The sequence below is a fragment of the Manis pentadactyla genome, chromosome 13, assembly GCF_030020395.1.
Source record: "Manis pentadactyla isolate mManPen7 chromosome 13, mManPen7.hap1, whole genome shotgun sequence".
Classification (NCBI taxonomy): domain Eukaryota; kingdom Metazoa; phylum Chordata; class Mammalia; order Pholidota; family Manidae; genus Manis; species Manis pentadactyla.
This window is the reverse complement of record NC_080031.1, coordinates 87,817,844-87,845,644: the sequence shown is the minus strand read 5'-3', so window position 1 is coordinate 87,845,644 and position 27,801 is coordinate 87,817,844. Positions and strand designations below refer to the sequence as shown.

The 27,801-nt window shown below is 43.3% G+C and overlaps 1 protein-coding gene across 2 annotated transcripts in view; it reads right to left on the bottom strand.

Annotated features, from left to right (window-relative positions):
- The window catches only part of LVRN (laeverin), a 58,912-nt gene extending 38,112 nt beyond the window's left edge, over positions 1 to 20,800 (bottom strand). For both annotated transcript variants that reach the window (XR_005026691.2, XM_036894609.2), the window contains exons 1-4: positions 19,970 to 20,800; positions 6,352 to 6,494; positions 5,091 to 5,230; positions 1,811 to 1,937 (exon numbers count right to left, since the gene is read on the bottom strand). Coding sequence is in view for 1 of the 2 variants with exons in the window: in XM_036894609.2 (XP_036750504.2) it covers positions 1,811 to 1,937; positions 5,091 to 5,230; positions 6,352 to 6,494; positions 19,970 to 20,667 (1,108 nt within the window). In the remaining variant the exon portion in view is untranslated. The remainder of the gene's footprint in view (positions 1 to 1,810; positions 1,938 to 5,090; positions 5,231 to 6,351; positions 6,495 to 19,969) is intronic.
- Between the last annotated feature and the right edge of the window lie 7,001 nt (positions 20,801 to 27,801).

Below are 27,801 nucleotides of genomic sequence, written 5' to 3'. Positions count from 1 at the left end.
ATGTGTGTGTGTTTGTCCCTATTTTTCTTTATTTTCTGTATTGTGATTATTTATTATTTTTATTACTAGAACAATAAAATATTTTTTATTTTCTTTTGCTAATGTGACAAATATTCCTATAATACATGCTATATTCACCTAATGAATATTCTTTGCTGTGCTGTATTCAATAACTTAACTTTACACAAGAAAAAGACAATCCAGATCCTGAACCCAAGTTACTCTTGAGCTAGTGGGGAAGAACATTAAGATCTAGTAGGTCAAGGGCTCAAACAGAGGGGTGCACAGGATGCTGTGGAAGTATGAGAAAGGGAGTCACAAAGGGAAGTATGAGAAAGCTTCCTGGAGGAAGGGGCACTGAGATGAGAAATAGAAGAATTAATCAGTTGGGTGAAGCATTGAAGGATGTGCAAACCGCATGTGCAGGAGTCAGAAGGAGATGAGAGAAAGACGAAAGGGTAGAAGGGGGCAGAGATGGTGCTAGAGCCTCCTTCCCACTCTTAGGAGCAGCCAAAAGCCCAGAGAGGTTGGCAAGAGATGCTGTGCTATGAAGCAGGGTATCGAGTTTGGACTTGGTCCTCAGAGCAGTGGAAACCCACAGAGAGGTTTTAAAGAGGCAGAACATAATTGGATTTTGCTTTGCAAGATCCCTGCGGCCTCAGTGTGAAATATGGGGGGAGAGGCAGAAGGCTGTGAATCCAGGTGAGGGCTGTGGTGGGGATGTTGGTGATATAAACTAGGGAAAGTGAGGGGGTGGGTGGAAATGGGTGGATATAGAGTGAAGAAGGTGACTAACTGGCTAGGGGAGAGGCTTTCGTGGAAAACGGTAGCAAGGATAATTCCGGACTTCTCCTTATCTACATAAAGACAAATGGAACTCCTCTTGCCTGGACAAGGGTCATCCTGAGATCCTCCAGTCACAGAAGTGCCAGAAGCTTGGTCCCCAGGCTCCAACTCAAAAAATGACAGGCATCTTCTGCAGGATCCCTGAATGGACTGAGACTGGTCCCACTCCTTTATTCCCCACTCCTCCTTAGCCAGAAGGCTGGGGCTGTACAGCCCCTGGATTCCTGGTGTTCAGGAGGCTTGAGCCCCCAGATATTTACTCCCCACCTTCTTCAACCACCCACTAGTACAGGCAGAGCATACTTTCTCCAACACTTTAACATGTCAGAGTTATGCATTTACATGGTACCCTCAATTCAGAGAGGAAACACACTGAACCAACTTTCTGAGCCAAGTGGGTCACATGATTTTAAGGGCATACCATTCAGATCTGTGAGAGATCAAATGTTTATATATTTCCTCAAGGATCATGTAATGTCCACACATGATTCCAATTTTATATAACAAAAATTCACAGATGGGACCCCCAAGCCCTAATCCAATGACTCACAGCTAAAGAATATTAAGGAAAACAACAACAACAACAGAAACCTTTCTAATGGGAATTGGAGTAACTCACATAGACCAGCTAAGAAGCCTCCAGAACTTTGCACTGCATGCTTGCATTAAGAGAACAGGACAGGACACATGAGAGAAAGCACAGTCTGGAGGATGTGAGGCTGCCAATGAGTCCCCAGGGGGAATCTAACCCCTGAGCACACTCACTGGGCACCTGGCAGTGTACAGAGAATGAGGCAGATGTGTTTAGGAAGGTGTAGGACATCAGAATAGGCGCCAGTATGGCTAACTTCAAAACAGCAGCTAAATGGTAAAAATGGGTGCTTGGAGCTCATCTGCAAACCTGACCTCAGACCAGGACCCCTGTAAAAGGAGACCAATTGCATGGGAAGGGAAGATGCCTCACCTGTTTTGGGAAGAGGGTAACTAATATTAAATAAATCTTCCAGAAAAGAGAAGATGGGCCCTGTGATGTTCAAAGCAAAGTCCGCATTTCCATTTGCGATGGCATCTTTCCTGGCCCAGATGCGTATCTAAATCAAAACAGGTTAGCAGTTAGGAAAAGCAGTCATGATTTGGGGATGTGCCAGCCTGTGTGCTCCAATTCCCTGATGCTCTGGAGTCAAAGTCTTACCTTTTCAGAAGAAGCTGCATAATAAGATGTTCAATTTGTACACGCACTGGGAAAAGCCCAGAAGGCTATTTGCTAAGTTGCGGACAGTGGTTCCCTGGAAAGTATGTTAATTTCAATCTTTTAAAACAACACATAAAACTTTTCGAATTCAAAAACAATCCCCAGAATGGTATGAGAGTAAAAGGACATCTGGGTCTCTTGCTTCCCATTTCAAGACCTATTTCCAATGTTCCAAAACAGAATCGCATGGTTAATGGGGTTTGTACAGTATGGTATGTATTAAACAAATTTGAGTCATGCAAATTGAAAGTAGTTTGTTAATGAAACCATTGTACTCCCATCTTTTTTTTCAGAATTTGCAATCAGATTAAGTCTCCAGATTTTAAAAAGTTCATCAAAAGTCTTATGATTTTACAATTGTTGAAGCAAGTGAATTATATTCTCTGTTTATGACATTGTCACTGTAGCAGGTAAAAAGAAATCCCTTCCATGTTTTGTTACTTTCATGTAACTGTGCTGTTGTTTGGGTACTTGGGAATTTATTTGTGTAATTGTGATGACAAATGTGCTGTTTTGAAATTCACTCTTAGTTTTATATGAAACCACTTTATTCCCCACAATTGTGCCATCTAAGGCCTTTTTAATGGAGTTGCTAGCATTTGTGCCAAAGAACGTGTATGAAACCCAATCATCCTGGCATGAAAGCTAAAGAGGAGGGAATTAAAATAATTGTCCTGATGTGGGCACAGATAATTTGAGAAGGCGCTCTCTGCAAAACATTAGAGAAAAAGCTGAGAAAATGAAACCCAGCACAATATTTGCAGGCTGTTCTACTCCAAGAACACATTCACTTTGCTTTTATTTCTGCTCGGAAATTTGTCTTGAATTATGTGAATTTGGAATTACATGAGGTCTTCAGGAATGTTCCCCTTTCACAAAATGCAACCACCTGTTTCTCGAAGCCTCCTGCCTTGATCCCCTCATTCCTTTGGGTCCCCCTTATGCTGCAGAGGCCTCCATATCCAGGGAAGGAGGGCCCAGGAATCCAGTCTGCCCTGCACCAAAGTTACTCTCCCCACCTCTCTTTCTAAACTTTGGAGGCAACAGGGAAACTGCTAAACCAAAGCCCACACTACTGAGTGGGAAGAATCACCCCTCACCCCACACTGGAGAGAATGTGTACATTTTAACTGTAGCCTTTTGGGAGATAGCAGCAGTAACAATTAACGTGTGTATGTTAACCTCCAGTTTATAAAGCTCCTCTCATAAATGACCATTCCACAAGCCCAAAGGGAGGCAGATGACAGAGATTTCAAGCCACGTGAGAGGGGTGGGGGGCACCTGGAGGGGCAGTGAGGAACACAACCCTTTAAGGAACACTTTGGAGATGCAGCCATAAAGTGCCTTCAGAATCACACGTGTGCTCGCGGCCCTCCTGGACATGGCAGACCCCAACATCCAAGACTGGAGTGTCTGCACACGTGCCCATGTGTGCTAAATTCTACTCAAAATGTGCTATTTCCGTATGTTGTGTGTCTTGGTTGTGTGTCTCCTATGTTTAACCTCTTGCCACACATTAACCACATTTTCAATTTTACTACATTTTTATCTCTTTCTTAGTGAGCGATTTTTGTGCTGTCTGGACGCTGTTCCAAGAGTTCAGTCTGGTTCCCCTGTAGAGTATACAGGGTATTTCTTTGCTTCACGGAGCTGAGCCAGAGCCAAATTCAACATTCCACTGATCAACTCATCCCAGATTGTAATTTTCTGGCTAAGAACGTCACTTTCTTTGACAAGTTCCCTGTCCTCTTTATTCCCATGGCAGCTGGCTTTCTTTTCAGGGTAATCTTTCACAAAGAAGCGGATTTGGTCCTTTTATAAGAATTGTTCACTGCATGGCAGCATTTGAGACGTAGGTGCCGCCAGACCAGCACGGTTCACTCAGTTCTGAGGTCCACTCCTTCACGCCAGGTACAAAGCAGGTGCTTCCCAATCAAGCCTGAGTAGATTCATTAATATGGGTCATGAACATTTGACTTGGCCAGTGTTATGTCTGTGTGTACCAAGGACCTACCAGTGGTCACTCAGCAAGGGAAAGCAGGCTGAAGCCTGCAACTGAGGCCAATTACAAGCTGCCGCTGGCCCCTAAGGCCAGATGACGGATCCATCCTTAGCCGCAGTGCAGGAGCAGTTTGAGTGACGCTCACCCTGGCGAGAGACCCCGGCTCATCTACAGCTTCCTTGTCCCCGTTAGTCAGTGCTACGAGCCCAGGAGATCTTGGGCCCAGGAGAGCCCTGAGCCAGCCATAGGGCCGATCTTGCTCAGCCCCTGCAGTCGGTCTGCCTGAGAAGAGCAGGCCTAAGGCACTGGCCTTACCCACCTGCACACTCCAGGTGGGGAGTGACCCAGCATATACAGTACTGCCCTAACAACCTGGATGTTTTCCTCAAGGATTGCTATGCAACACGGGTGTGACTGGGTGAAGACGGGATTCCCAGACAAGGCGCCTACCTTCCACAAGTCTGGGGACGTGCTGGACACCCCAGACCTGAGAAGCCCAGAAGCGCTGCCTCTGAGCAGGGATGATATTTAAACTGCCCGCACCACTTCAGGCAGAGCGGCTGCTCACGGCTGGGGTCCGTCTGACTCGTTGCTGCCTGCGCCATACTGGTTGCAAGACATTTTGAGCTGCCCCAACTTCACAGCTGCATTAACATTGTAGGCCACAGGCCAACCTGAGCTTGGTGGTGCCGAGTGCCCACTTTCCCTTTCTCTCCTGTCCTCTGAGAGACAGCAAGAGCTAGGAAGAGGGCACTTGCACATGCCCTGAGTGGGCTTGACGCGCAGCCTTCACTCCGCAGCGCTGCGTGGGATCGTTGCATCCCAACGGCAAAGCCACACTCAGCTCCCATGCGGCCTGGAAAAAGCTGAAGTGAGAACCGGGAGGTGACCGTGGGGTAGGTAGGCATCGCCCCAGGATGCAGACAGCGTGGATGAGCACCCTGCAGCCAGCACAAATGCACCCTTACCTGGAGAGGCGTCCCTACTCACCTCCTTGCCCCTTTCTGTTCTGTTGACGTGGTCATAGTCACATATACCAAATGCAGCTAAATAGGTTGGCATGTGGGGCGTAGTGTAAAAGGTAGTCACAGTCCATTTGCTTCCATTAACATCCCTCTTTTCAGACTGACCTAGAGAAATTGATTTTAGTCCAAATCACTGTAAACCTAAGCTAGAATATCTACTTTTGAGATAATTTGTCAAGTGGATTGTCAGCTCGCTATTTCTTCCCAAATGCTCCCCATACGCCAGCAGTTTGGATTTCTCTATCCATTAGACTATTGAAACCATATTAGGAAGATCTAAGGACAGACAGCATCCTGGTCCTAAGTTAAACACATGAGCCAGACGCGTGAGCACTGAGTCAGGCCCGTGATCCTCCTCCTTTCTTCCAACCACTCCCATTGTTTCTAAACTGTGTCCACTTCTCTAGAGCTGCCCACGCCTATGGTAGGTCAACAAGGAACAATCCCTATAACACACAGTCTTTTTGGCTCTCAGTCTTAACTGCAAAGGCCAGGGCCAGCCAACAATTCTCCCATGTCCAGCTTTCAGTTAGGTCTTCGCTGGAGGCAGACTGGTGCCTTCAAGTCTGAAATCACAAACTCAAATGCCTGTGAGAGCCAGGTGCTTGATGTGAACCAGGCTGGTGCCCACTAACAGGCAGTGGTTGAGGACTGTGGCCGACGGCGGGACATGGGCCCAGCCTGCAAGATGCAGCCTCTTTTCAGCCGTAATATGGTCCTATAGGAGCTGTAGGCCCGGGGTTGTGGGATCCTGTAAGTTTTCAAGGAATCTTGATTTTTATGAGGAATCTCTGGATCTTTAAAAGTTGAGTACTAACTCAATCAAGAGAAAAGAAATTATGTGAGCCGAATAAAACACATCTGTGCACCAGATTCATACCAAGTCCACTAGCTTGTTATCACTAATGATTAATATTGAAGACCAGACTAATGGGCAGACAGGCAGCCAATGTGTAAGAACAATATAACACCCCCAGCTTCTAATGCAAAAAGAATCTCCAAGATGTAGGTGCTGACACATACCCCATGTGACTGCCCCCCCAATTATAATACATCACCAATGCATTGCCTAGAAAAGCTATTGAATTAAAAACTATTACAGCAGTAACTCTATATGTGCATATGTAGTTAATATAGATCATATGTATAATGCAATATATAATAAATACATATATAGTTAATGTATACAAATACATACATATGAGATGAAAGGAAATATTACCTACCTAGTTGTGGCATGTTGGAAAGGGCCACATAACTTGGATGGTGAATAATTGTAATATTAAAAGTTGCCTTCAGAGCTGGCTCATCAAAACAAGGGAAAACATTCCTGGCAAATGTTGGTTCCAGCTGAGATGCTAACAGAGCCCTGAAATACATTTTTGGGAAAAATCTATTTATTTCTATTTCAATTATAAGAAACTATATATATATAAAGAGAGGGGGGCAGATCATGATTATATGCAGGAAGAAGCTAGAATGTTTTCTTCATCTTCCTCACTACCCCCCCATAATGCACATCGCAATCCTCACTGCACCTTAGAACTCTTGTAAGACCTAAAACACCAAATGACCAGAAAATCCTATCAACTTCATTACATCATACATCTTTTAAACCGTTCACAAACAATAGGAACAAATGTAGCAAATATGCAATGCCAGGCTTTCAAGAACCAGTTATTTTTTAAACAAGGATTACTTCTTCGGGAATAGTTTCTTGCCTTCATCCTCCATGAAAGCACAAGTCAGCTGAAGAATGTCAACATTTTTATCTTTTACTCATGTGTACCTTCTTCTTCCTGATTGAAAATTTACAAAGAGGTTTATTTTGTGCACCCTTGGGGGAAAACAATGTGGGCACATGCCAAATGAACAAAACGATTTTCATTTACATACGTGCAGATTTTTCAGATCCCTACTGCTCCTTCCCCCGTCTCCAAGGAAAAATACAAAAAGTGGCATTACCCCACCGTGCACTGGAGATTTAGAGGGAAAAGTTTAGGGTCAAGAGTATTCTGAGCAAACAAGGAGACTGTCAGTTTCATTCTCTGTTAGCACCACCTAAATCTGACAAGAGATGCGTCCAAGCAAACAAGTTTCTCTTCAACATAAACACGCATTTTCGTTATCCCGCTTTCTAAGACTCCGTGACCTGGTACCTGTTTTTACATGGATGCTAAATTCCTTTTTTCTCCTAAGGTCTTGAGACTTAATGTCTCTGGTGCATTTACTCTGCTTGAGGCTCAGTTCTTAGATAAATACAAGGACACTTGTACAAATGGTACTATATTAGCATAAAAAAATGTAAGGTAGAGTGAACAAGCACATCCAACTATATAATATATATACTTATATATTTGGAAAGCCGACAAATGCCTATTGTTATTGTAAGGAAACTTTCATGCTCATCAAAAGGGCTATAGGTTCAAAAAGATAAGAGATGCCAGCATCGAGTCACAACTTCACCAAATCCAGAGTCAAGCAAGTGCCTTCCAATTGTATGATTAAGTCTCCAGAGAAGTGAAATAAAAGAAGTTGTCTTGGATTTTACTCAACTATTTCCCTCCCTGGTTTTGTACAAACAAACAAAAAGGGAACAATCCCTATAACACACAGTCTTTTTGGCTCTCAGTCTTAACTGCAAAGGCCAGGGCCAGCCAGCAAGCACACCCAATCTGGTTATGCCACATCTGGGGACTTAAGGCTGTTATTTATTTCCCTTCTTTCTTTCCTTGGGACTCAAACAACCCTGTAAGGATATCCTGACCTCAGAAAATAGAACCATCCACCACTCTCTCCTCCCTTCAAACCTCACTACAACATGCTATTATGGTGCCTATGAAGTCCCAGCTGGCAAGGGAGTTAACTTGGGGGAATTTGTTTCCTTGGGACTCAGTATTGCAAAGCCACTTTCCTGATCTCTTGGACAGCCAGAAGATCATGGACTCACCACTTTCTTGTTCTGGAAGAGGTCTTAGTGGTCAAGACCTTACAATGCTTTCTGAGGTCCATCTCCTACCATATAAAAATACCTACTCGGTAAGGCATTTCATTCCAAATTATTTCATGAACTGTATGCCTATGGCTGTAGTTAACAAGTGCTAAATAGCAGAGCTGGTAAAGAATTAAATAAGACTCTTTGGAGAGTTGTGCCCCCAATTCTTTTTTTTAACACAAGAACACACTCTGAAATCAGAATGTTTAGTAAAGACAGATGTTACACCACCGGACTGTGGTTCAAGGGTTGGCCCATGAATCATGTTTGTTTATTACTTGTGCAATAGGATCTTAAAACTGAAGTTTCCACCAGGCAACAAAAACATGGCAGATGTAAAATTCCAAAGAAAAGTGCCAAACCATGTTGTGAAGACTTTCAAAGCAAGTGGCCTGTGGGCCCCTCTTGGCTTTTGAGCATATCAAGGGCAGAGAAGAAGGGTCAGGAAATGGGGACAAAAATGATCAGAGAAAAGATTTCCTGGCTGGGGAGGGGAATTATTTTGCTAAGCCCTCATGCTGTCAGGGAGTTGGGAGGAGGTGCAAACATCTAATCATGACCTGGGGGAAGGAGATACCTCAGAGCAGCAGCAGAATTTTCTGAGGCTGAGAGACTTAAAAGCTGGTGCCCAACTCATTCTTGAGAAAGCCAACATTGATACTGGCTGGAGTCTAACTCCTAGAGGTAGGATTCTGAAAGGTAGGAGAACTGACTGCTTTGGAGGCAGAACCAGAAGAGTAAGGCTGCTTGGGACACATTTCCATCCCAGGTGGGTGATGAGCAAGTGCTCCTTGGAGGGGCTGTGTGCTCTGAGACACAGAGGGGAGGCAGGATGGGGAGGGCGTTGGGCTGCATCTAACAGAGCCACCTGAGGGAGGCTGGAGCAGGGTGGAGACTCCCTCCCTGGTGTCTAGGGACTGTGGAAAGAGTTATAAGTGGCCATTGGAACAGAGAAATAAGACAAGCACCCTGCAGGGTCAACGCAATTGTATGAGAAAGAGCAACAGTGAGAAGACTGAAGAGTCCGGGGAAACGACACCTCAAGGGAAAAGAGTATCTACTCAACCAGAGTGAGACCAACTGACAAAGGACTGTTTCGAGGAGGGAGTGCCTCTGTGTCCCCTCTCTCTGTCTCCCCAGTCCCACCGGACCTCATGGGGTTGAAACAGCAGCTCTCAAGATGGAAAGTGAGCACTAGAAACATGCACTGGAGAAATGGAAGGACCACAACACTTTACCTTATGTCAGGTTTCTATCCAGAAGCCAGGCCGAGCCTGAGGAAGCGAGGACACAGGGGGCAAAGGGACATGAAGCAGTCAATTAAGTTCAGTGTTTTGAGTATCACCCAGGACTGGCTGCTGTTTGTGACTTAATGACTGTAGACCTTCTGTCACCTAAGAATGAGCAGGAACTTATGGGTTGCTAGTGTATTCATACAGGAGCAGGAATTATTGTCTCAGAGGCTAAATTGTAAAAGGACAGTGGGAGAAACACAGTTACATTTTTACTGAACTATGAGGTGTGCTCTTTCAATAGGCTAGTCATTTTCAAAAGATAGAGGATCTAAATCTTTGATGAGAAAAACCATCTCCCAGAGAAAACTGCTCAGTCACACGAAATATGTGGGTTCAATACCTCTGTAGGATAATGAGTTGGCCCTTTTTCTCTGTGACACCATATGGCACCAAGTACCTGGCACCTGAATTCACTGACCTTGTTTTGAGACTTCTGAATTATTTCTGAATATTACTCAAGTTTTTCTCTTGTGTGTCATACCCTAAGGACTGTGCCAGATTTCCTAGCATAAACAGTGACTGCAAGTATTTTTCAATTCTCTGTTCATGCCTTCCACACCTGCAGAGATTGGTTGATTTGGATCCTGTTCTTGTCTTACTTTGTCCCAAATGAAGAACTCTATTTTCTCCAGTCATTTCACACTAGCAAGCCACTCCCATCTCTTCATTTTTCTATTTCTGTTTCTCTAAATGCCACCATATTCTTTCCTATCTTGTATAAATGAAGGGGCATAGGCAGAAATTTCAGGAAGTATTCCTAAAGGACACTTTCAACAAGAATGATATTATACATCATCTCACAGAATGTCAAAAGTGGGGGAAAGAAGTGAGACCGGTTTTCCACCATGAGGGAAAGACATAGGCTAGAGTTAGTTTTCTGCTGAAAACAACTAAAAAACCTGATGGAACATAGGACTGAAAACAACTAAAAAACCTGATGGAATATAGGAAATGACCGTTTTCAGACATTACGTAATAAGAAGCAAGCGCAGGACTATGATTCCCAAAAGAAGAGAAACAAGCAAGGTGAGTTCTACGATCACCCTTTCTACCTGGAAACAGTTTCTAAACTGCAGCACAGAGGGGGACTTGAAGCAGAGCTCAGAGGTCTCACTGAGTTGAGGAGACAGACTGGTGCTCAGGGAGACCCAGATAGCTAGAACTCGCAGGGTAGAATGTAAGAGAGGAGACAGGTATGCACAGAAAGACACCCAGAAATATGCATAGGCTCCCCCTTGAGCCTGTGGTCAAGTATTAATCTGTATTTCAGGTCAAGCAGAGAAAAGCTGTCAGGAAAAGAACAGCTATCAAGGTGGGGGAAGCTGCACAGCTCCCAGAGCTCACATAGTTGTTCAAATTTCCACAAACCAATGTATAGAAATCTCCAGAATATATGGATGTTTGACCAGAAGCGTAATGCCTGAGCAATGAGCTAAAGTAGCCCTGGAGTAAAGGCACCTTTAGATCCATTCCCAAAGGGCTTAAACACAAGCCTCAAGAGACCAACAAAGGATCAGCAGGATCACCAAGTAATGTATGTGCCTATCCAAGAGGTCAGCACTTGTTGAAGCAATATAACAAAATGTAGCACTCAGTAAAATGAGAAGATGCCTAGATGTTTGGAAACTACGTAGGCCAGTTCCAAATAATCCATGAGTCAAAGGAGGAATCCAAAAGGAAATTAGAAAGCATTTTGAACTGAATGCTAATGAAAAAAACCCAACATGACATCATTTGTGGAATGCCACTAGAGCAGTAGTTAGTGGGAAACATATAGCATTAAATGTCTATATCAGAAAAGAAAAAGTATCTCAAATCAATGCCCATGCACCCACCTTAAAAAAATAGAAAAGGAAATGAAACCCAAAGTAAAAAGAAGAAAGGAAATAATAAAGATTAATGCATAAAGCATTAAAATAAAAAACAGAAAAACCATAGAGAAAAGCAATGAACCAAAAAATTGGTTCTATAAGATTAAAAAAGTAGATAAATCTCTAGGTACACTGATCAAACTTATTGGCTATCAGAAGTGGAAGAGACTTGGGAAAGCCCCACCCTCTTAGAGATGTAAAAGCTGAGGCTTTGGAGTTCAGCTTAGACAACTAGTGAGTGGCAGAGGGGGTCCTGGGGCAGGGTTCCAGCTCCCCAAAGAGAGCAGATACAAATGACCGATATCAGAAATGAGAGGGATGATATCACACAGATTCTACAGATACTAAAATAATAATAAAGGAACATTTTGTACAACTTTATACTTATAAAATCTGACAACTTTGATTAAATGGACAAATTCCTTGAAAGACCCAAACTAGCAAAGCTTACCAATGAAGAAATAGATAACCTGTAGATTGCCCTATATCAATTAGAGAAGTTTAATTTGTAGTTGAAAGCCATCACACAAAAAAAGCTTCAGGCCCAGGTGGCTTCATTGTTGAAATTCAATGAAGTATTTAAGTTAGAAATAATACCAATTCTACATAAATTCTTCCAGAGTATTAAAGAAGGAATACTTCCAAACCCATTCTTTGAAGCCAGGGTTATTCTGATAACAAAACCAGAAAAGAAACAACCAAACCCCCCCCCCATAAGCCAATATCTCTCATGCATACAGATGCAAAAATTATAAACAAAATTTTAGTAAATCAAATGCAACAAAATATAAAAAGGATAATGCATCAAAACCAAGTGAGATTTACCTTAGGAAGGCAATGTTAGTTTAATATTAGAAATCAATCAATGTAATTATCCACATAAACAAACTAAAAAAGAAAACACATGTAATAATCTCAATAAATACACAAAAAGCATTTGACAAAATCTGACATCCATTCTTGATAAAACTCTCAGAAAATTAGAAATAGAAGGGGACTTCCTTAAACTGATAAAGGGAAACCTCCAAAAAAAAACTACAGAAAAAATAATAAATAACAGTACAAGACTGAATGCTTTCACCCTAAGGGAAAAAACAAGAATGTCTGCACTTACTACTTCTATCCAACATGTACTATAGGCTCTAGGCATTCATACAAGGTAAGAAAAGAAATAAAAGATATCTAAAGTAGAAAAGAAGTAAAACTGTCTTTAATTTAAGACCATATGATCACTTATTTAGAAAATGTAATGGAATTGTAAAGTTTCACCACCATGTATGTATGCATATGCCAATACTCATAGGGTGTACACTTTAAGTACATACAGTATGTTATATGTCAATTATACTTCAGTAAGCAATTTAAAAATTACTAGAAATATAAGGAAGCAATAAAATGTGCACTATTACCTGGAGAAAAAGTAGTCAGAAACAAAACTAAAAATGACAGAGATGATGAAATTAGCAGAAAAGGCTGTTAAAGCAGTTACAATATGTTCAGTATTCTTAAGGATAGAAAGGAAAACAAAAACATACTGAGGAATGAAATGAAAGATATAAAAATGTAGACATTTTAGAGATTAAAAAATATATCTTGTTTGAAAATTTCACTGGATTGAACTAAAATTATATTGGACACTGCAGAAGAAAAAAATCAATGGAATGAAGATAAAACAATAGAAACACATGGAATAAAATAGAGAATGAAAACAATATTGAACACTAACAGAACCTCAATAACTTGTTTAATGTCAGGCAGTCTGATAGATAATTAGAATATAATTTTCAATAGAAATGTAAAGACAGAAAAAAAATTTAAGACATATGGCAGAAAGGTTTTCCAAATTTGATAAACACTATAAACTGCACACAAGAAGCTCATTAAATTTCAAACAGGATAAACTAATATAAGCACACTGAGGCAAATCATAATCACTCAAAACAATAAAGGGAAAATCTTAAAAATAGTTAAAGAAAAAAGGCCAACCACAATTTAAACCCCTAGGCTTCTCTTCAGAAACCATCTAAGCCAGAAGGCAAGGAAATAACATCCTCAAACTGTTGAAATTGAAAATAATGACAAAAACAAACCTGCCAATCTAGAATTCTATACTCAACAAAAATATTTTTCAAAAATGAAGGAAAAATGAAACTTTTTCAGACCAAAAAAAGCTGAGAGAACTTATCACCAGTAGACCTGTACTTGAAGAAATAGTAAAGTCCCTCCAGTGGAAATAAAATTATACAATATGGAAACGTAGATGTACACAAAGTGATGAAGAGCCCTGGAGATGATATATTTGTAAGTAAATAGAAAGGATTTTTTTCTCTTGTTAAATTTATTTAAAAGTAATTGAGGCAAAAACAATAGTAATATATTGTGGGGTTTATGGCCTATGTAGAAGTAAAATATACAGCAATGATAGCACAAAGGATAAGAGGGGGGAATTGGAAGGATCTCTTCTAAGATTCATACATTATATGTGAAGTGGTATAATACCATCTGATGGTAGTCTGTGATAAGATAGGGATGTATATGGTAAACTGTAAGGCAATTCTCCTGCCCTGCTCCCCCTCCACCACACACAAAGATATAGCTAATTAGCCAAGTTCAGATTAAATGGAATAAGAAAACTACTGAATCAAAGAAAAATAGAGTAAAGGACAGATGGGGCATAAAGAACAAATAGCAAGATGGTATGTTTAAGCCCAACCAAATCAGTAATTCCATCATATGTAAATAGTCCAAACACTACAATTAAAAAGCACAGACTATCAGACTGCAAGACCCAATACTACATTTTGATAGGAAATTCACTTTTAATATCAAGACATTTATAAGTTAAAGGTAAAGGGACACGTAAACAGTAATCATAAGAAAGCTGGAAAGAGCAGATAAAGGATTGCTGGTCTAGTGCATGGTCTGCATAGGTCACAGTCTCTTCAAAGTGTTGTGGGCAGGTTAGGCAAGAGTTGGCATTTCTTATGTAGACATGAACTTCAGATTTTTCAAACAAAAGGAAGGCATTTTCTCCATGGTAAGCTCAAAATAACTCATTCTATACCTTCTCAGTCCACTTATGCCAATAAAAGGAGATAGCTCTAATACCGCACTGTTTTTCAATTATTTTTCATGCAGTTAGAGCCTTCCCTCTCACATTCATCCATACCTTACATAAGGCCTGCATGCAGTAAATAAGGAGGTACATAAAAAAAATTATCAGAGCTCATAATGGTACAATAGCATCTAATGAAAGAGAGATTTCAAGGACTCCTATTTATTGATTGGGATTAGTGCTATGAACACTGGGCCTCTGGGAAGATCGAGCGCATCTTCAGGAGGTACAAGCAGAACACAGTAACCTAATCTTCTCAGGACTGGTGTAACTAATTTTCTTCTCAGGAAGATACTCAGAAAAGGCTTCTTTACATCTTTACAATGGCCAAAGACAACTTGGTAGCCATTCTGTTATCCAGGACCATTTGAGTGACCAGGAAAGAAAAAAACCACAAGGCTTTTTCTTTTTCACTTTCCCAGTACCTCTGCTAGCAGATGACTAAGCAACCCTCGACCAGCTGAGCAAGTGGCCATCAGCACGAGCATTCTCTGCAATGGGTTCTGGGGATGCTTCTTATAAAGACCTCTTATCCAAAATACACAAAGTACTCAAACTCAACAATAAGAAAACAAATATGTTAATTTTAAAAAAGGGCCAAAACCCTCAACAGTCAGCTCATCAAAGAAATTCCGCAGATGGCAAATAAGCTTATGAAAAGGTGCTCCACATCCTCTGTCATTAGGGAAATGCATATTAAAATAATGAGATACTATTACACACCTATTAGAATGGCCAAAATCCAGAACACTTACCAAATGCTGAGGAGGATGTGGTACAACATTCATTTGCTTTCATTCATTGCTGGTAGGAATGCAAAAATAATTCAGCCATTTGGAAGACGGTTTGGTGGTTTCCTCCAAAACTAAACATACTTTTATCATGTGATTCAGCAATTATGACCCTTGGTACTTACCTAATGGAGCTGAATTTTATGTCTACACAACATTCTGCATGCAGAGTTATAGCAGTTGTTTTCATAATTGCCAAAACTTGGAAGCAACCAAGATGTTCTTCAGCAGGTGAATGGATAAATAAACTGTGGTACATCCAGACAGTGGGTTATTACGCAGAGCTACAAAGAAATGAGCTATCAAGCCATGAAAAGCCATGGAGGAAACTGAAATGCACATTACCAAATTAAGGAAGCCAATATGAAAAGACTACATGCATATAGTATGATTCCAACTACATGACATTCTGGAAAAGGCAAAAAACTATGGACACAGTAAAAAGATCAATGGTTGTGGAAGAGGCAGATAACAGGATTTTTGGATAATTGGATATATGCAATTATACATTTGTCCAAACATATGTAATGTGTAACACTAAGAGTGAGTCCTAAGGTAAGCTGTGGACTCTGGGTGATCATGATGTGTCAATACAGGCTCATTGGTAAAACTGAGAAGTACCATCTGGTTAAGTGATGTTGAAAATGGGAGAGGATATGCATGTGAGGGTACAGGGGCTCTATGAGAAATCTTTGTACCCCCCTCTCAATTTTGTTGTAAACCTAAAACTGCTCTTAAAAAATAGTCTTAAAGAATTCTTAGACATGACTTCAAAATCATCAATAAATTGTACTTCATTGAAATGAAACACTTTTGTTCTTTGAAAGACCTTATTAAGAGGATGAAAAGACAATCTGTAGACTGGGAGAACACATTTGTTAACTACATAATTCACTGTGGACTTAGATCTAGAATATGTGATGAACTCCAATAACTCAATGATAACAGAGCAAACAATTCAATTAAAAAATGGGCAAAAGACAAGGACAGACATTTCATCAAAAGTGACGCAGATGCTAAGCACAAAAAGATGTTCAATATCATTAGCCACTAGAGAAATGCAAATTCAAGCCACAATGAGATATCACTATACATCTATCAGAACAGCTGAAATAAAAAAACAGTGACAGTACCAAATTGTGGCCAAGATGCAGAGGAACTTTCATACATTGCTTGTGGGAATATTAAATGGTATAGATGCTATAGGGGAAAAAAATGGCAGTTTTTAAAAAACTAAACATGAAACTACCTTATAACTCAACCATTTCAGTGCTGGGCATTTATCCAAGAAAATGAAAACTTGTTCACAAAAAGCATATACACGATTGCTCATAGAAGCTTTATTTGTAATAGCCCCAAGCTGAAAACAACTAAAATGTCCTTCATTAAAGAACAGCTCCCTACTCCCCCAGCCCCTGTCAACCAGCATCCTACTATCTGTCTTCAGGAATTTGACTAGGGACCCTAAAGAATGTTCTCAAGGTTCATTCATGCTGTGGTGTATATCAGAATGTCCCTCTTTTTTTTTGAGGTTGAATAATGTTCCATTGTATGTATAGACCACATTTTGTTTATCCACTCATGCATGGATGGACATTTGGGTTGCTCCCACCTTGTGGCTATTGTGAATAAAGTTGCTGTGAACATGACTGTACTGATCTAGAATTTTTTGAGAGTGTGCTACAGGAATCTGCATATTTAATAAGCTCTTTTGGTGATTCTGAAGCACATTAGAGGTTGGTGAACCACTCCTGCAGTTCCCAAAGTATAGATGGAGAAAGATTTTTGGTAGCCCTTTGTTATATAGATCTGACTCACACATGAGAAAGTCAGTCATTTTCCAATTCTATGAACTAACTGTTCTGAATAGGTCAAGAGAAAGACTTGGTTTGGTGTTATGTATCTTGAATACCTAATTCTAATATCCTTTTAAATAAACAGAGAGCAACCCTCCCAATCAGAGCCTTCAGATCCTTCAGCAGGCAATAATATGAGGGAGAATTTAAAACATTTTGTTTTTGTTGTGTAAATTTGTGCCACTACTTTCTATAAACCACAAGTGATTTCCTATTTATAGTAATGATATGGAGTTGCTTTTTAATAAATCTACTTAATATTTCTGTTTAAATGGGAATACTATTTTTTAAGCAAATAAGAGGTCCAGGGCATATAAATGTGGCAAAATATGAAATAGTGATATGCCAGTGAACAAGGTTTGGGAAATGTTGCTTAGAGAGACATTAGCATTTGGATATTGTTTTCAACTTTCTATCCATTCAGGAGGGAACCAGACCCTGACACACAGAAGCATGCTTCCAAGGCATCCAGCAGATGGTTCCTATATGGCAGAAATGTGATGGCATCTGCCAAGGGGAGAAAGGTAGAGAACAGGTGGGAAGCATCCCCAGGAACCGCTGAAGCTAGAAAACCATAGCCTACATCATGAAGTGTGAGATCATAATATTTTGTATGTGTGTTTTTAATGATTTTCTCTTTTCCCTTGATGTTGAGTAAAATTATTTAAAAGCTTTAGCCTGTCAGCACTGTGATAGGTGAACATGTTCCAACCGTTGCAGCTGGAATTAGAGATACCCCATGAAAAATGTGAAACCAGTAGGCAGTTTCTTCCCTGAGAATCTTCTTAAACTCTACCAGGAAAGTGGCAGGTTCCTCCGTGTTTAGACAACAGCAGGTAGCTCCTAACAACTATACCCTGAGCTAATGATAGCAGCCACCACTGCACAGCTTGTGTGCCAGTCACTATCCCCTTTCTCATTCAATTTGCACAACTGTGACACTGGTTATTTCTATTCCATAAATAATGCAACTAACTCAGAGAGGTAGAGATGGACTGGAGTCACATAGCTCAACTCTCCTGTTGGGCTTCCGAACTCTGCCTTACCAACAAGCCATCATTTTGTCCAGGTTCTTTGTGACTTTGGCTTCAAGCTCAATGGCAGGTGTCTTTTTATTGTGGTTTCAGAAGCAGAAACCCAGAACAACTCTGAGGTGGTGGCCCCTCTAAGATGCCACAGTTCTGGAGCTCTACCTTAATCTGTAGGACTTAATTAAGATTTTTGCATGCTTGAATTTTAAAGTTCTCAAATATGATTTCTGGTTACCACTGAGTTGGCAGTACCCTAGAAAAATGGAAAGGGACCTTCTTTCCCTGGGCTTGCAGGTGCAAATTATCTGAGCCATTAACCCCATTAAAACAGGGAGAAGGAAGAGGTAGTGAACAGATGAAGATTCACTAACTGACAGCAGAAAACACTGACGGATATACATCCCAAGAGCCTCTATTTTTTTCCTCTGAAAATTCTTGCATCCTGAACTACATACACAGTCAAAAGGTTTCCAGTGCCCACAAATCCAGTAACACATCATCCTAATGAGAACTCTTTCAAAACTATTTGTCAAGTATTGATGCTTTTTCAAAATAGAAAAACCAGGCGTAAGTTTTGAAACAAAAAGTACAGATAACAGACACATCCAATAAGGCTGCTTATTAAACTTTTTTCAAACTCCTGAAGTTTTGAAAAGAGTACAAGAGATGATTTGGGGGAATAATTTCATAGGTTTCTCTTCCTCAGAAAACATCTGAGAACATTTTCTCTAATAATAAAGGGCGAAGTACATGCAGTTGTGTCAACTGCAAACGCTCCACCAGTGCGTGAGGGAAGATCTTCCATTTGAAAAAGGACCTTTTTGGTATCTACCACTTACGGAAAACATTTTCCCGGCGCTTGCCCGAGGTCGGTCATGTGGTCGCGGAACGTGGAAACAGGGAGTTTTTAACTGGCAACATTCTGTGTGGGAGACATTATCCCAAATGAGTGTATAGAGAGCACATGTACACTGCACAGTGCGTGAGCTTGCAAACCCAGAGGGAGGTCGCTTGTCATCGCTTTAATTTTTTTTTCTAGTGGAGAAACCCCAAACCGCGGGCTCCCCAACACTGCAGCGCGGTTCAGATTGCTAGGCGGTGAGGCTGGGTGTGTGGGGGGAGATGCTGCTCACCAGCCAAATGAGACGCACGCCCCAGGCAGGGGTTGAGAGGGGATGAATTAAAGAGGTTTCCGAAATTTTGGAGAGCCTTAGCAAAAAGAAAAAAGTATATATAAGAACAAACAGCCCCACCATGGGTCCGTTTGTTGCAAGGGCAGCAGTTACAGAGCGCCTGGAAAAAGAACATGTTGCTGAGCGCCAGGTGGGTCGTCGGGGAGCGCACAGAGGAGCCCGCGAGAGTCCTCGAGTTTCTGCAACTTTAACATCTGAGAATCACCCAAGATAGTATTAAAACGCGTATTTTGATCCTCTTAGTCGAGGGTGGGCCTATAAGAGTCTGCATTTCTAACAGATTCCCAGATATTACAGCTATTGCTGGTCCGCGGACCAAACTTTGAGTAGCAAAGGATTTGCTCACTGAAGTAAAGAAATTCCAGGTTACAGGGAAAATGACTTTCAAGAGGACCATATACGACTGTTGTAGCAGCAACGTTAAAAGGCGCAACGATAGAAACGAACTGGATGGGCTGGAATGGGGCTCAAAACTGGCCAGAGGAAGGAGCTCGGTGTCCAAGCCGTTATTCGGAGCAGGTTGCCAGGAGAGAAGGGGAGAAAGAAGCTCTCGCCCATTCGGCTCTAGAAGAAAGCGTCTCGAGGGCTGGGCTGGGGGTTTCGGGAGAAGAGCGGGAGATGCGCACCTGGACGCAGGTAGGCCGCTGGGCCCCCAGCCTGAGCAGGGGCCGAGGAGACCCGGGCCGCCGGCCCTTACCTGCGCTCACCCTGGTCGGTATAGACGTTGAGGAAGAGTCCCTCCCTGGCGTCCTGGTACACCGGGCCTGAGAAGCTGAGCTGCAGTTCATAGCGGCTCCCGGGCTGCAGGGCCTCACCGAGCTCCAACACCATGTACTGCATGTCCAGCGCGAACCACACGTCGTTCACCGGCACGCGGCCCACGGTGGCGTCCCCCGCGCCTGGAGACAGAGGACCGCGCACCTCGGCGCCCTCGCAGTCCAGGAAGAGGCTGTGCAGCAAGAGCAGCGCGGTGGCCGCGGCGCAGCGCACCGTGATGTTCACGCGGCCGCTGAAGCGCAGTTCCGGGGTCGGGAGCTCGTCCGGCCGCAGCCGGGGCCACAGCTCCAGCTCGTAGTGCAGCGGCACGAGCCAGGGCGGCAGGCGCAGCTGGTCCCAGGGCCCCGGGGGGCGCCGGGGGCCAGGGGTGGCCGACACCTCCGGCGCACCTGCGGGGCCCGGCTTCCAGGTCGGCGACGGCTCCTCCCGCCCGCCCGGCGGCGAGGGCGCGGCCTCTGGGACCCAGCGGTCGAGCAGCTTCGACCCGGGAGCGCGAGCGCAGTGGCCGTATAGGGCGGCGAGCACGGCCAGCGCCAGCAGGAGCGCGGCGGCCAGCCCCGCCAGCAGCAGGGCGACCCCGCGGCTCACGTAGAAGCCCGAGCTGGAAGGGGGGCCCATGGCCGGGCCGCGGGTGGGGGTGAGGCGAGGCGACGGGGGCTCAGCGATAGGACCCCCGCGGCCCCTCTCTTGCACCGTCCCTCTTGGTGCTCGAGGAGCCTGGGAGACTGTAGAGAGCGGCAGGGACCAGGGCTTCCCCCTCCCAGCTAATCAGATCCAGGTCCCTGCCCACCCACCCCCGCCCCGCGAGAGCCCGGGGGGAGGCGGACCCTGCGCACCCGAGCGCGCGCCCCTTTGGGTCCGAAGGGAAAGACCGCATAGAAGAGGCTTCCAGAGTCGGCGCGGGGAGGGGACGGTCGGGCCAAACTCGAATCTGGACACCGCCGACGGGGATATTTGGGTTCACGGGATTTGCTGGGTGTGCCCCGGGGCGGTTTCGGGTGTCAGGAAAGAGACAGGTAGGGAGCACGGTCGGCTGCGCGACTGTAGGGACGGTCTGCGGGCACCACACCTGCTGGCCACCACTCCGGGATTCGTGCGCTGGGAGGTGGGGCGGGGACCTAAGGGCCTGCATGTTGGGGGACGCGCTCTGAAACGACCCTGGAGGGACCGCCGCGCAGTCAGAACCAACTTCCGGAGCCACGTATTTGCCCTAAATCAGCCTCCTGCATAAACTCGGGAATCATGCGGACCAGGCAGCCAGTGCGCGTATGGAATCGAGTCGGGAGTCCGGGAGCCTGAGCTTGGGAAGTGGGACTGGAAGTGGGGGCGACAAAACCGGGGTGCGTGGCACCTGAGTCTCCTGGGTGAAGGAGAGCTCGGGGCCGCTTCATCTCCGGGAGGGGCCCGGCGGGAAGCCTCCACTTAGCTCTGCAACTGCCGGGGACCGGGTTTCCAGCCCCAGAAGCCGCGCCTGGCGCTGCGCACCCCAGCCTGGGGCACGTCCTGTTTTCAAAACCGGCCTGTTTCAAGCATAAGAGAATAAAAAGACAGTCCGGCGGCCAGCCTTCCACTCGGAAACCGCCGCGCTGGAACTGGTCTCCCAGGCGGTGCCCTGGTCGGCGAGGTCTTTGGCAGGCCGGGCATCTGTTTGCCATTTGGCGGGTGCTGCTGGAAGAGCTCCCCCGCCCGAGAGCCGAGTTCCCGGTCTGCACGCACGCACTCGGGAGAGCGGGAGTGCGGCTGCAAGTTCTCAGGAGGCTCTGGGGACGAGGGAGAGAAAGCGGTTAAGGATCCTGCTGCTGGCCGAAGGTTTGTTTGAACGTATCCCGGCTTCAGATTCCCAGTTTTTTCCCGAAAGATTTCTACTGCAGCCATCAAACGGTCATTCTTTCCCTGCTTTGAACAGTGTTCCCCTTCCAGTGAGAACACCCTTCCACCTGAGTTCAGAGACAGGGTATAGACCCAGGTGATTGTCCTGGGAAAGACGATCTAACCCGCTCCTCGAACTGAAATTAATCACATCAAAGACAACAGGCAAACCCTCCAGAACAAGACAGGAGGAGGAAGGAGACTGGACACCAAGATCACGCAGATAGTTATGCAGTCATCTATGGACCAATCTCTTGATTACAAGTTTGATTTGCTTTCTGCAGAAACAGAACAATCATATTTTAAAATATTATGACAACATGCGTCGCTTGCAGAAGATGATGGGTAGAGGTGAGGGAGAAGTTTCTCTGTGTCTCTCTGCATAACGCCGCAAGCCAAGCTGTCAGAATTGTGAGCTACTGAGCTAGCAGGGGCCTCTGGACGTAGGTCACTGTCAGATGGCGATTGCCACAGATGCTGAGCTAATTAATTATTGTCCTTACTACCCCTGGGCAATTTCTTGAAGGATTTTGAAAGATTCTAGACTCCCAAAGAAAGGTGAAGAAAGAAAAGGAGTCAGAAATAGAATTCCTTCAAATTCCTATTAGAGGTGTCCCTCATCTCAATTTTATGTAAGAAACTCTATGGAAAAGTGTATACCTGGACAGAAATATTTTATTCCATTTCTTAAAGAAATAGCGATTGGCTTCTACATGAAAAGTTTCAAAGTAATAAAATCACACCAAATGATTCAGCAATTTGAGTATCTTATTAAAAGGGAAAATATTTCTGATAGATCATTAATGTCATTCAAAGAAACTGCAAAATAACATACTGGCTGAGTCATGCTTATGTTAATAATAAAAGAAAAGAACTGGAAAATATTGCATGAAATAGTTGACATCCCAATGAAAGAGTAGTTCTGGGACATAGATCAGTTGCCAGGAAAACAGTCACTAAATAAAAGTTGTTTTTTTTTAAAATGAGCTGCTCAGAAAATCTACTTACTATTCAGATCACCTAAAACAGTAATTCTCAACTGGGGGCACTTTTGGTGCCCCTACTTGCCTGGACATCTGACAATGTTTGAAGACATTCATGGTTGTCATACCTTTGGGAGGCAGATGCTACTGGTATCTAGTGGGTAGAGGCAAGGGACATTGCTAAACACCCTGCTCCCCACAGCCGCTCACCACAAAGGAATATTCTACCCAAAGTGTCCTCAGCGCTGCTGTTCAAAAAGCCTGAGCTAAAGCAATCTTCCAAGCCTTTTGTCTGCCGCTCAGGAGAGACTTCACCTGTTATCTTGTGGCACTATTTATGTTGCTTATGTTTATACTTTGGCATGTCTATTATTTTTTCCATCTTTATTTCTTGATACTTATTATGAACCCCTGTAATACTTTGTTATCTCCTTTGGGTCATATCACTTTAATTTTTCCTCTCTTTTTTTCTTTATTTACTTTCAGATTTGATTTTGCAGAATGGATAGTATATTCATAAGATTCAAAAATCAAAACAATATGAAAATTTATATGTTGAGGTATCTTGCTTCCACTGCTTCCATAGTTAATAATTTCAAAAGCTTTTTTGTGTATCCTTTCAGCATTTCCTTAGGCAAATCTACAAATATAATTATATACCCTTGTATCTCTCCCCTTTCTTACATAAAATACAGAATATTAAAATGAAATTCTACACCTTGTTTTTTAATTTAACAATATATCCTGGATATTTTTCCATATCAGTCTACAGATATCTTTCATATTCTTTTCTACAGCTGCATAGTATTATATTGTATGGATATATCATTGTAAAGATTTTCCCAGTTTGGTTATTTGAAAGGATTTATCAGACTCTAGAGAATATCTTCACATAGGCTTTTATTTAAAGGCAAAGGTTATGGTGCAACAAGAGAAAGAGAATAAGGGCAAGTATTGGAGATAAGAGAGACATCCTGAATGCAAGCTCCAAGAGCCTTTATTTGTATAAATGAACCATGTGGTGTTGCCAGCTTGAACCAACAAGGTCTGTGAGAGGAATCCTATTTACAGAAAGCTCAAAGAAAAATTGGGTTTAAATCAGGTTTAATCAGCCAGGTTTGTCAAATCCATAAATCTAGTTGCAAACCATCAATAAAGAAACTAACTGTAGGAGTCTCCAGGAAGAACTTTAGACTTTATAATTAGCACATCATAAATTGATCAAGAATAAACCAGATATCCAAAAGGCAAGAGTGAGGACCACTGAAATTCCTTTCCTCCATGGGAGCAGTGTGAACACTGGGAAAATTGTCAGAATTAACTATTTCAGAATTCTGGGAAGTAACCAAAAGCTTGCAGCAATCCAGGGAGTGCTTATTCAAGAAAAACAGCCACACTTCAGTTAAAAACTGTGAACTTTATGGCATTTTAACTTGCTTTATTCTCATTTCCCTCTTTTCAGCTCTGCAGTAGCCTTAGAAATCAGCGGCCTGCTATCACGTTGAAAATCAGTAGCCTGGTATCCATTGGAAGGAGCATAAAAGCATTAAAGTCCCTTTAAAGTCTCATTCTCAGAGTACTGTCATCAACTATCTGGTGATTCTCTGGAAAACCTACATCCAAGGCTGTCTATTTGACCCGATACAGAGTTCACCTACCAGGAACAGCCTTTACCCAGGGCCACTGCTTGTAAGCAACCACAGGCAATTATTTAACATTGTAACTGCCATAGGCAAACAATTGAGGCAAACACTAAGCTCATCAGAAAGCTTAAAATGAAAAGCTCAGGAATTAGATACGTACAGGCGATTTTGAAAAGCTTCAACATATTCCTAAAAATCTAGAGGGCCATATGCAGGTACAGGACTATTCACATGACTAAGGCCGTACACACACACTCAGACAAGACCTGCGCAGGCCCTAAACTCTCTACTGGTCCTGAGGCATTGCTCAAGCTGGATGTGAAGATTAAGACAGAGTTGTCACCTTCCTGGCTGACTACTGAAAGGAAGCCTCAACATACACCTCGAGCCCTTGGCAAAAACTGGGAGACTTGTTGGTCCCAGGTATTCGAGGAAATCTCTGTTTAACCACTGAGACACTCAACTAACTGAACAGAGATAGCAACCATCACTACAACAAATTGACTTTAAAAAGTCTGTAAGCAAACAAATGACACCAACAGTCAGCAGCAACAAACAGATCTTTTTTTCAGAGTTGTCACATTTAAAAAAAAATCACATTTCCAATAAAGAAAGTTATAAGACATGCAGAGAAACAAGAAAGTATGCCCATACACAGAGAACATGTCCCCTGGGACTTTCAGACATTGGGCATATGAGACAAAAATTTTAAATTAGCTACTGCAAATATGTTAAAAACACCAACGGGCACCATGTCCAAAGAACTAAAGGAAAGCATGGGAATGATATTTCATCAAATAGAGAATATCAATAAAGAGATAGAAATTCTTTAAAAAGAATCAAATAAAAATTCTGGGGTTGAAAATATAATAACTGAAATTTTTTAAATGCACTACAAAAAAAAAAGGCTCAGTTGCAGTTTTTAATCAGGAAGAAGAAAATTAATGCAACAGAAGATAGGACAAATGAGATTATCCAGTCTGAGTAACAGAAAGAAAAAAAAGAATGAAGAAAAATGAACAGTGCCAAAGAGAACTATGGGACACCATCAGGCAGGCCAATATACAGATTGTGGGAGTCCCAGTGTCTGGATAATGGGTTTCAGCCTGGGCAAGTTCACTATGGATTCAGTGTGACCAAAGACATTGACCACAAAACGCTCTTTTGGGGTGAAAGGGTCTTAAAAAACTGCCGTCTGGCCCATCTCTCTCTCCTGCTCCCACAGCAACCACACCTGCCCTCCCCCTCACCTCTCAGGTACAGATAAGCCCTCTGTTGCCCAGGTAACTACCCGTTGATATGGAGATGAAAGATGCAAATGCACTGAAGCCTACTTCTTTACACCTCTGAACGCCTGTTGATGTGCAGATGTACCAAAGCCAGGCGAGATATTCTGGAAATATTACAATTTTACCCACACTCCACCCCTCCAGGATTCTCACCTTACAATCTACGTGCTTTGCATCTTCCACAATGGTCCCTGTACGAGAAAGCTGGAGCACTGTAACCAGATTCCAAAATAGCAACAGAGGATAACAACAACTTAAAGATAATAAAAATTAAGATACAGCAAGATTTTTATACAAGAATTATAATAATCTTCAAGCCAGAGGAGGTTCCAGTCCACAAAGACTTTAGCGGTGATAAGACAGATGTTTTAATGTCACCAACATAGGCAAATCTTGTCCATCAGGTAGGATGCATGCAAGAGAGTGGTCCTGTGATAGGACTGTAGCAGGAAGGGGGTCCTTCTACTAAAAGTAGTATACCATACTTTTACTCCTTTCACCATGGGGGTTACTGAAGGGTCTATGTATAGTGCTACTGGAGGTGCATGCACTGGCTACAATGATAAAATAAAACTCCCTGGTAAGATGCTCTTACCTTCTGACCGTTCAGGATATACTACTGTAACCTTTGGCAGCCACTCTGCTGTTATTCCAGGAATACACAGGAGGCCAGCTTCCAGGCCTTGTCCTCAAGGTGCCAGGAGAGCCAGCCATCATTGGTCCATGTGTTGAAAGGTCCAAGGCCACGTCCACTCAGTGGAGTCTCCGGGGTTCAGTGCAGTTGGTGCTGGCAGCAAGAGGTTATTCTGGTAGCCAAACCTCGGCTTCAACGATTCTTCTTTGGTTTGTACTTGCAGTTGTATAGGGGAGGCAGCCATATGTGTTAACATGTCTACAGGGCTCAGAGCTCCCTTTCGGGGTCTCTCATTCAAACGCCATAGCACGGTCCATAAGCGGACTGACCATCCCCGCAGACTACTGGTATCTGACTTTAGTCCGGATTTTAACAAGCCATTGTGCCTCTCTATCATGCCTGCTGCAGTTGGATTGTACGGTACATGAAACTTCCATTTGATTCCCAGCTGTCACACACATTCTTGCAGTGTATGTCCAGTAAAATGGGTGCCCTGATCACTCTCAATCACCTGTGGTCCACCATATACAGCAAAGAGATGCTCCAGGCCTCTTTTGGTTGCCTGTTGGTCTGCACAACGGGTAGGAAAAGTAACCAGAAGTCCAGTAGCTATGTCCACACAAGTCATCATGTACCGATATCCTTGTGACACAGGTAGAGGCCCAATATAGTCTATCTGCCACCTGATGAGGGGTATAGGCCCCTTAGCTATTGTCCCATGTTGCTGTGGAACTCAGTGTAAGCCCCTTTTGGAGCACACAACACACTTCTGCCGGACTCTGCTATCTTCTTCGAAGATCAAAGGCAAGTCCCACCTACTGGCTACAGCCCACATTGTCTTTTGCCCTGCATGCAACAAACGCTGATGTAGCCTGTGGGCTACATCAGAGGCAGACTTTCCTTCTAACCAACGTATCTGGGCCAATTTATCTGCCTCATCATTTCCTGGGGATGCCACTGGCAAATGACCTGTCACATGGTACACTGTAATTATTTTAGTCTGACCACAGGCCCATAAGTCTTGCCATAATTCTTGCCCCTAAAGGGGTTGGTGACCAACCAGCCAGTTGGCATGGTACCAGGTTGGTAACCACAGGGTCAAGCCCCGATAGACAGCCCAGCTGTCAGTGCAGACAACTATAGGGGAGGGCTCCTTGCTGATCACAAGCCACACAGCCTGCAACTCTGCCCACTGGCTGCTCTTCCCTGCGCCATCTTCCATCCATATTGTCTCAGTCTTAGGATGGAAAGCTATGGCCCTCCATTTTGGGGGCTGCCCGCGGTTGGAGCCGTCTGTGTACCATGCATCTTCGGGTATAGGGGCTTTTCCCTCC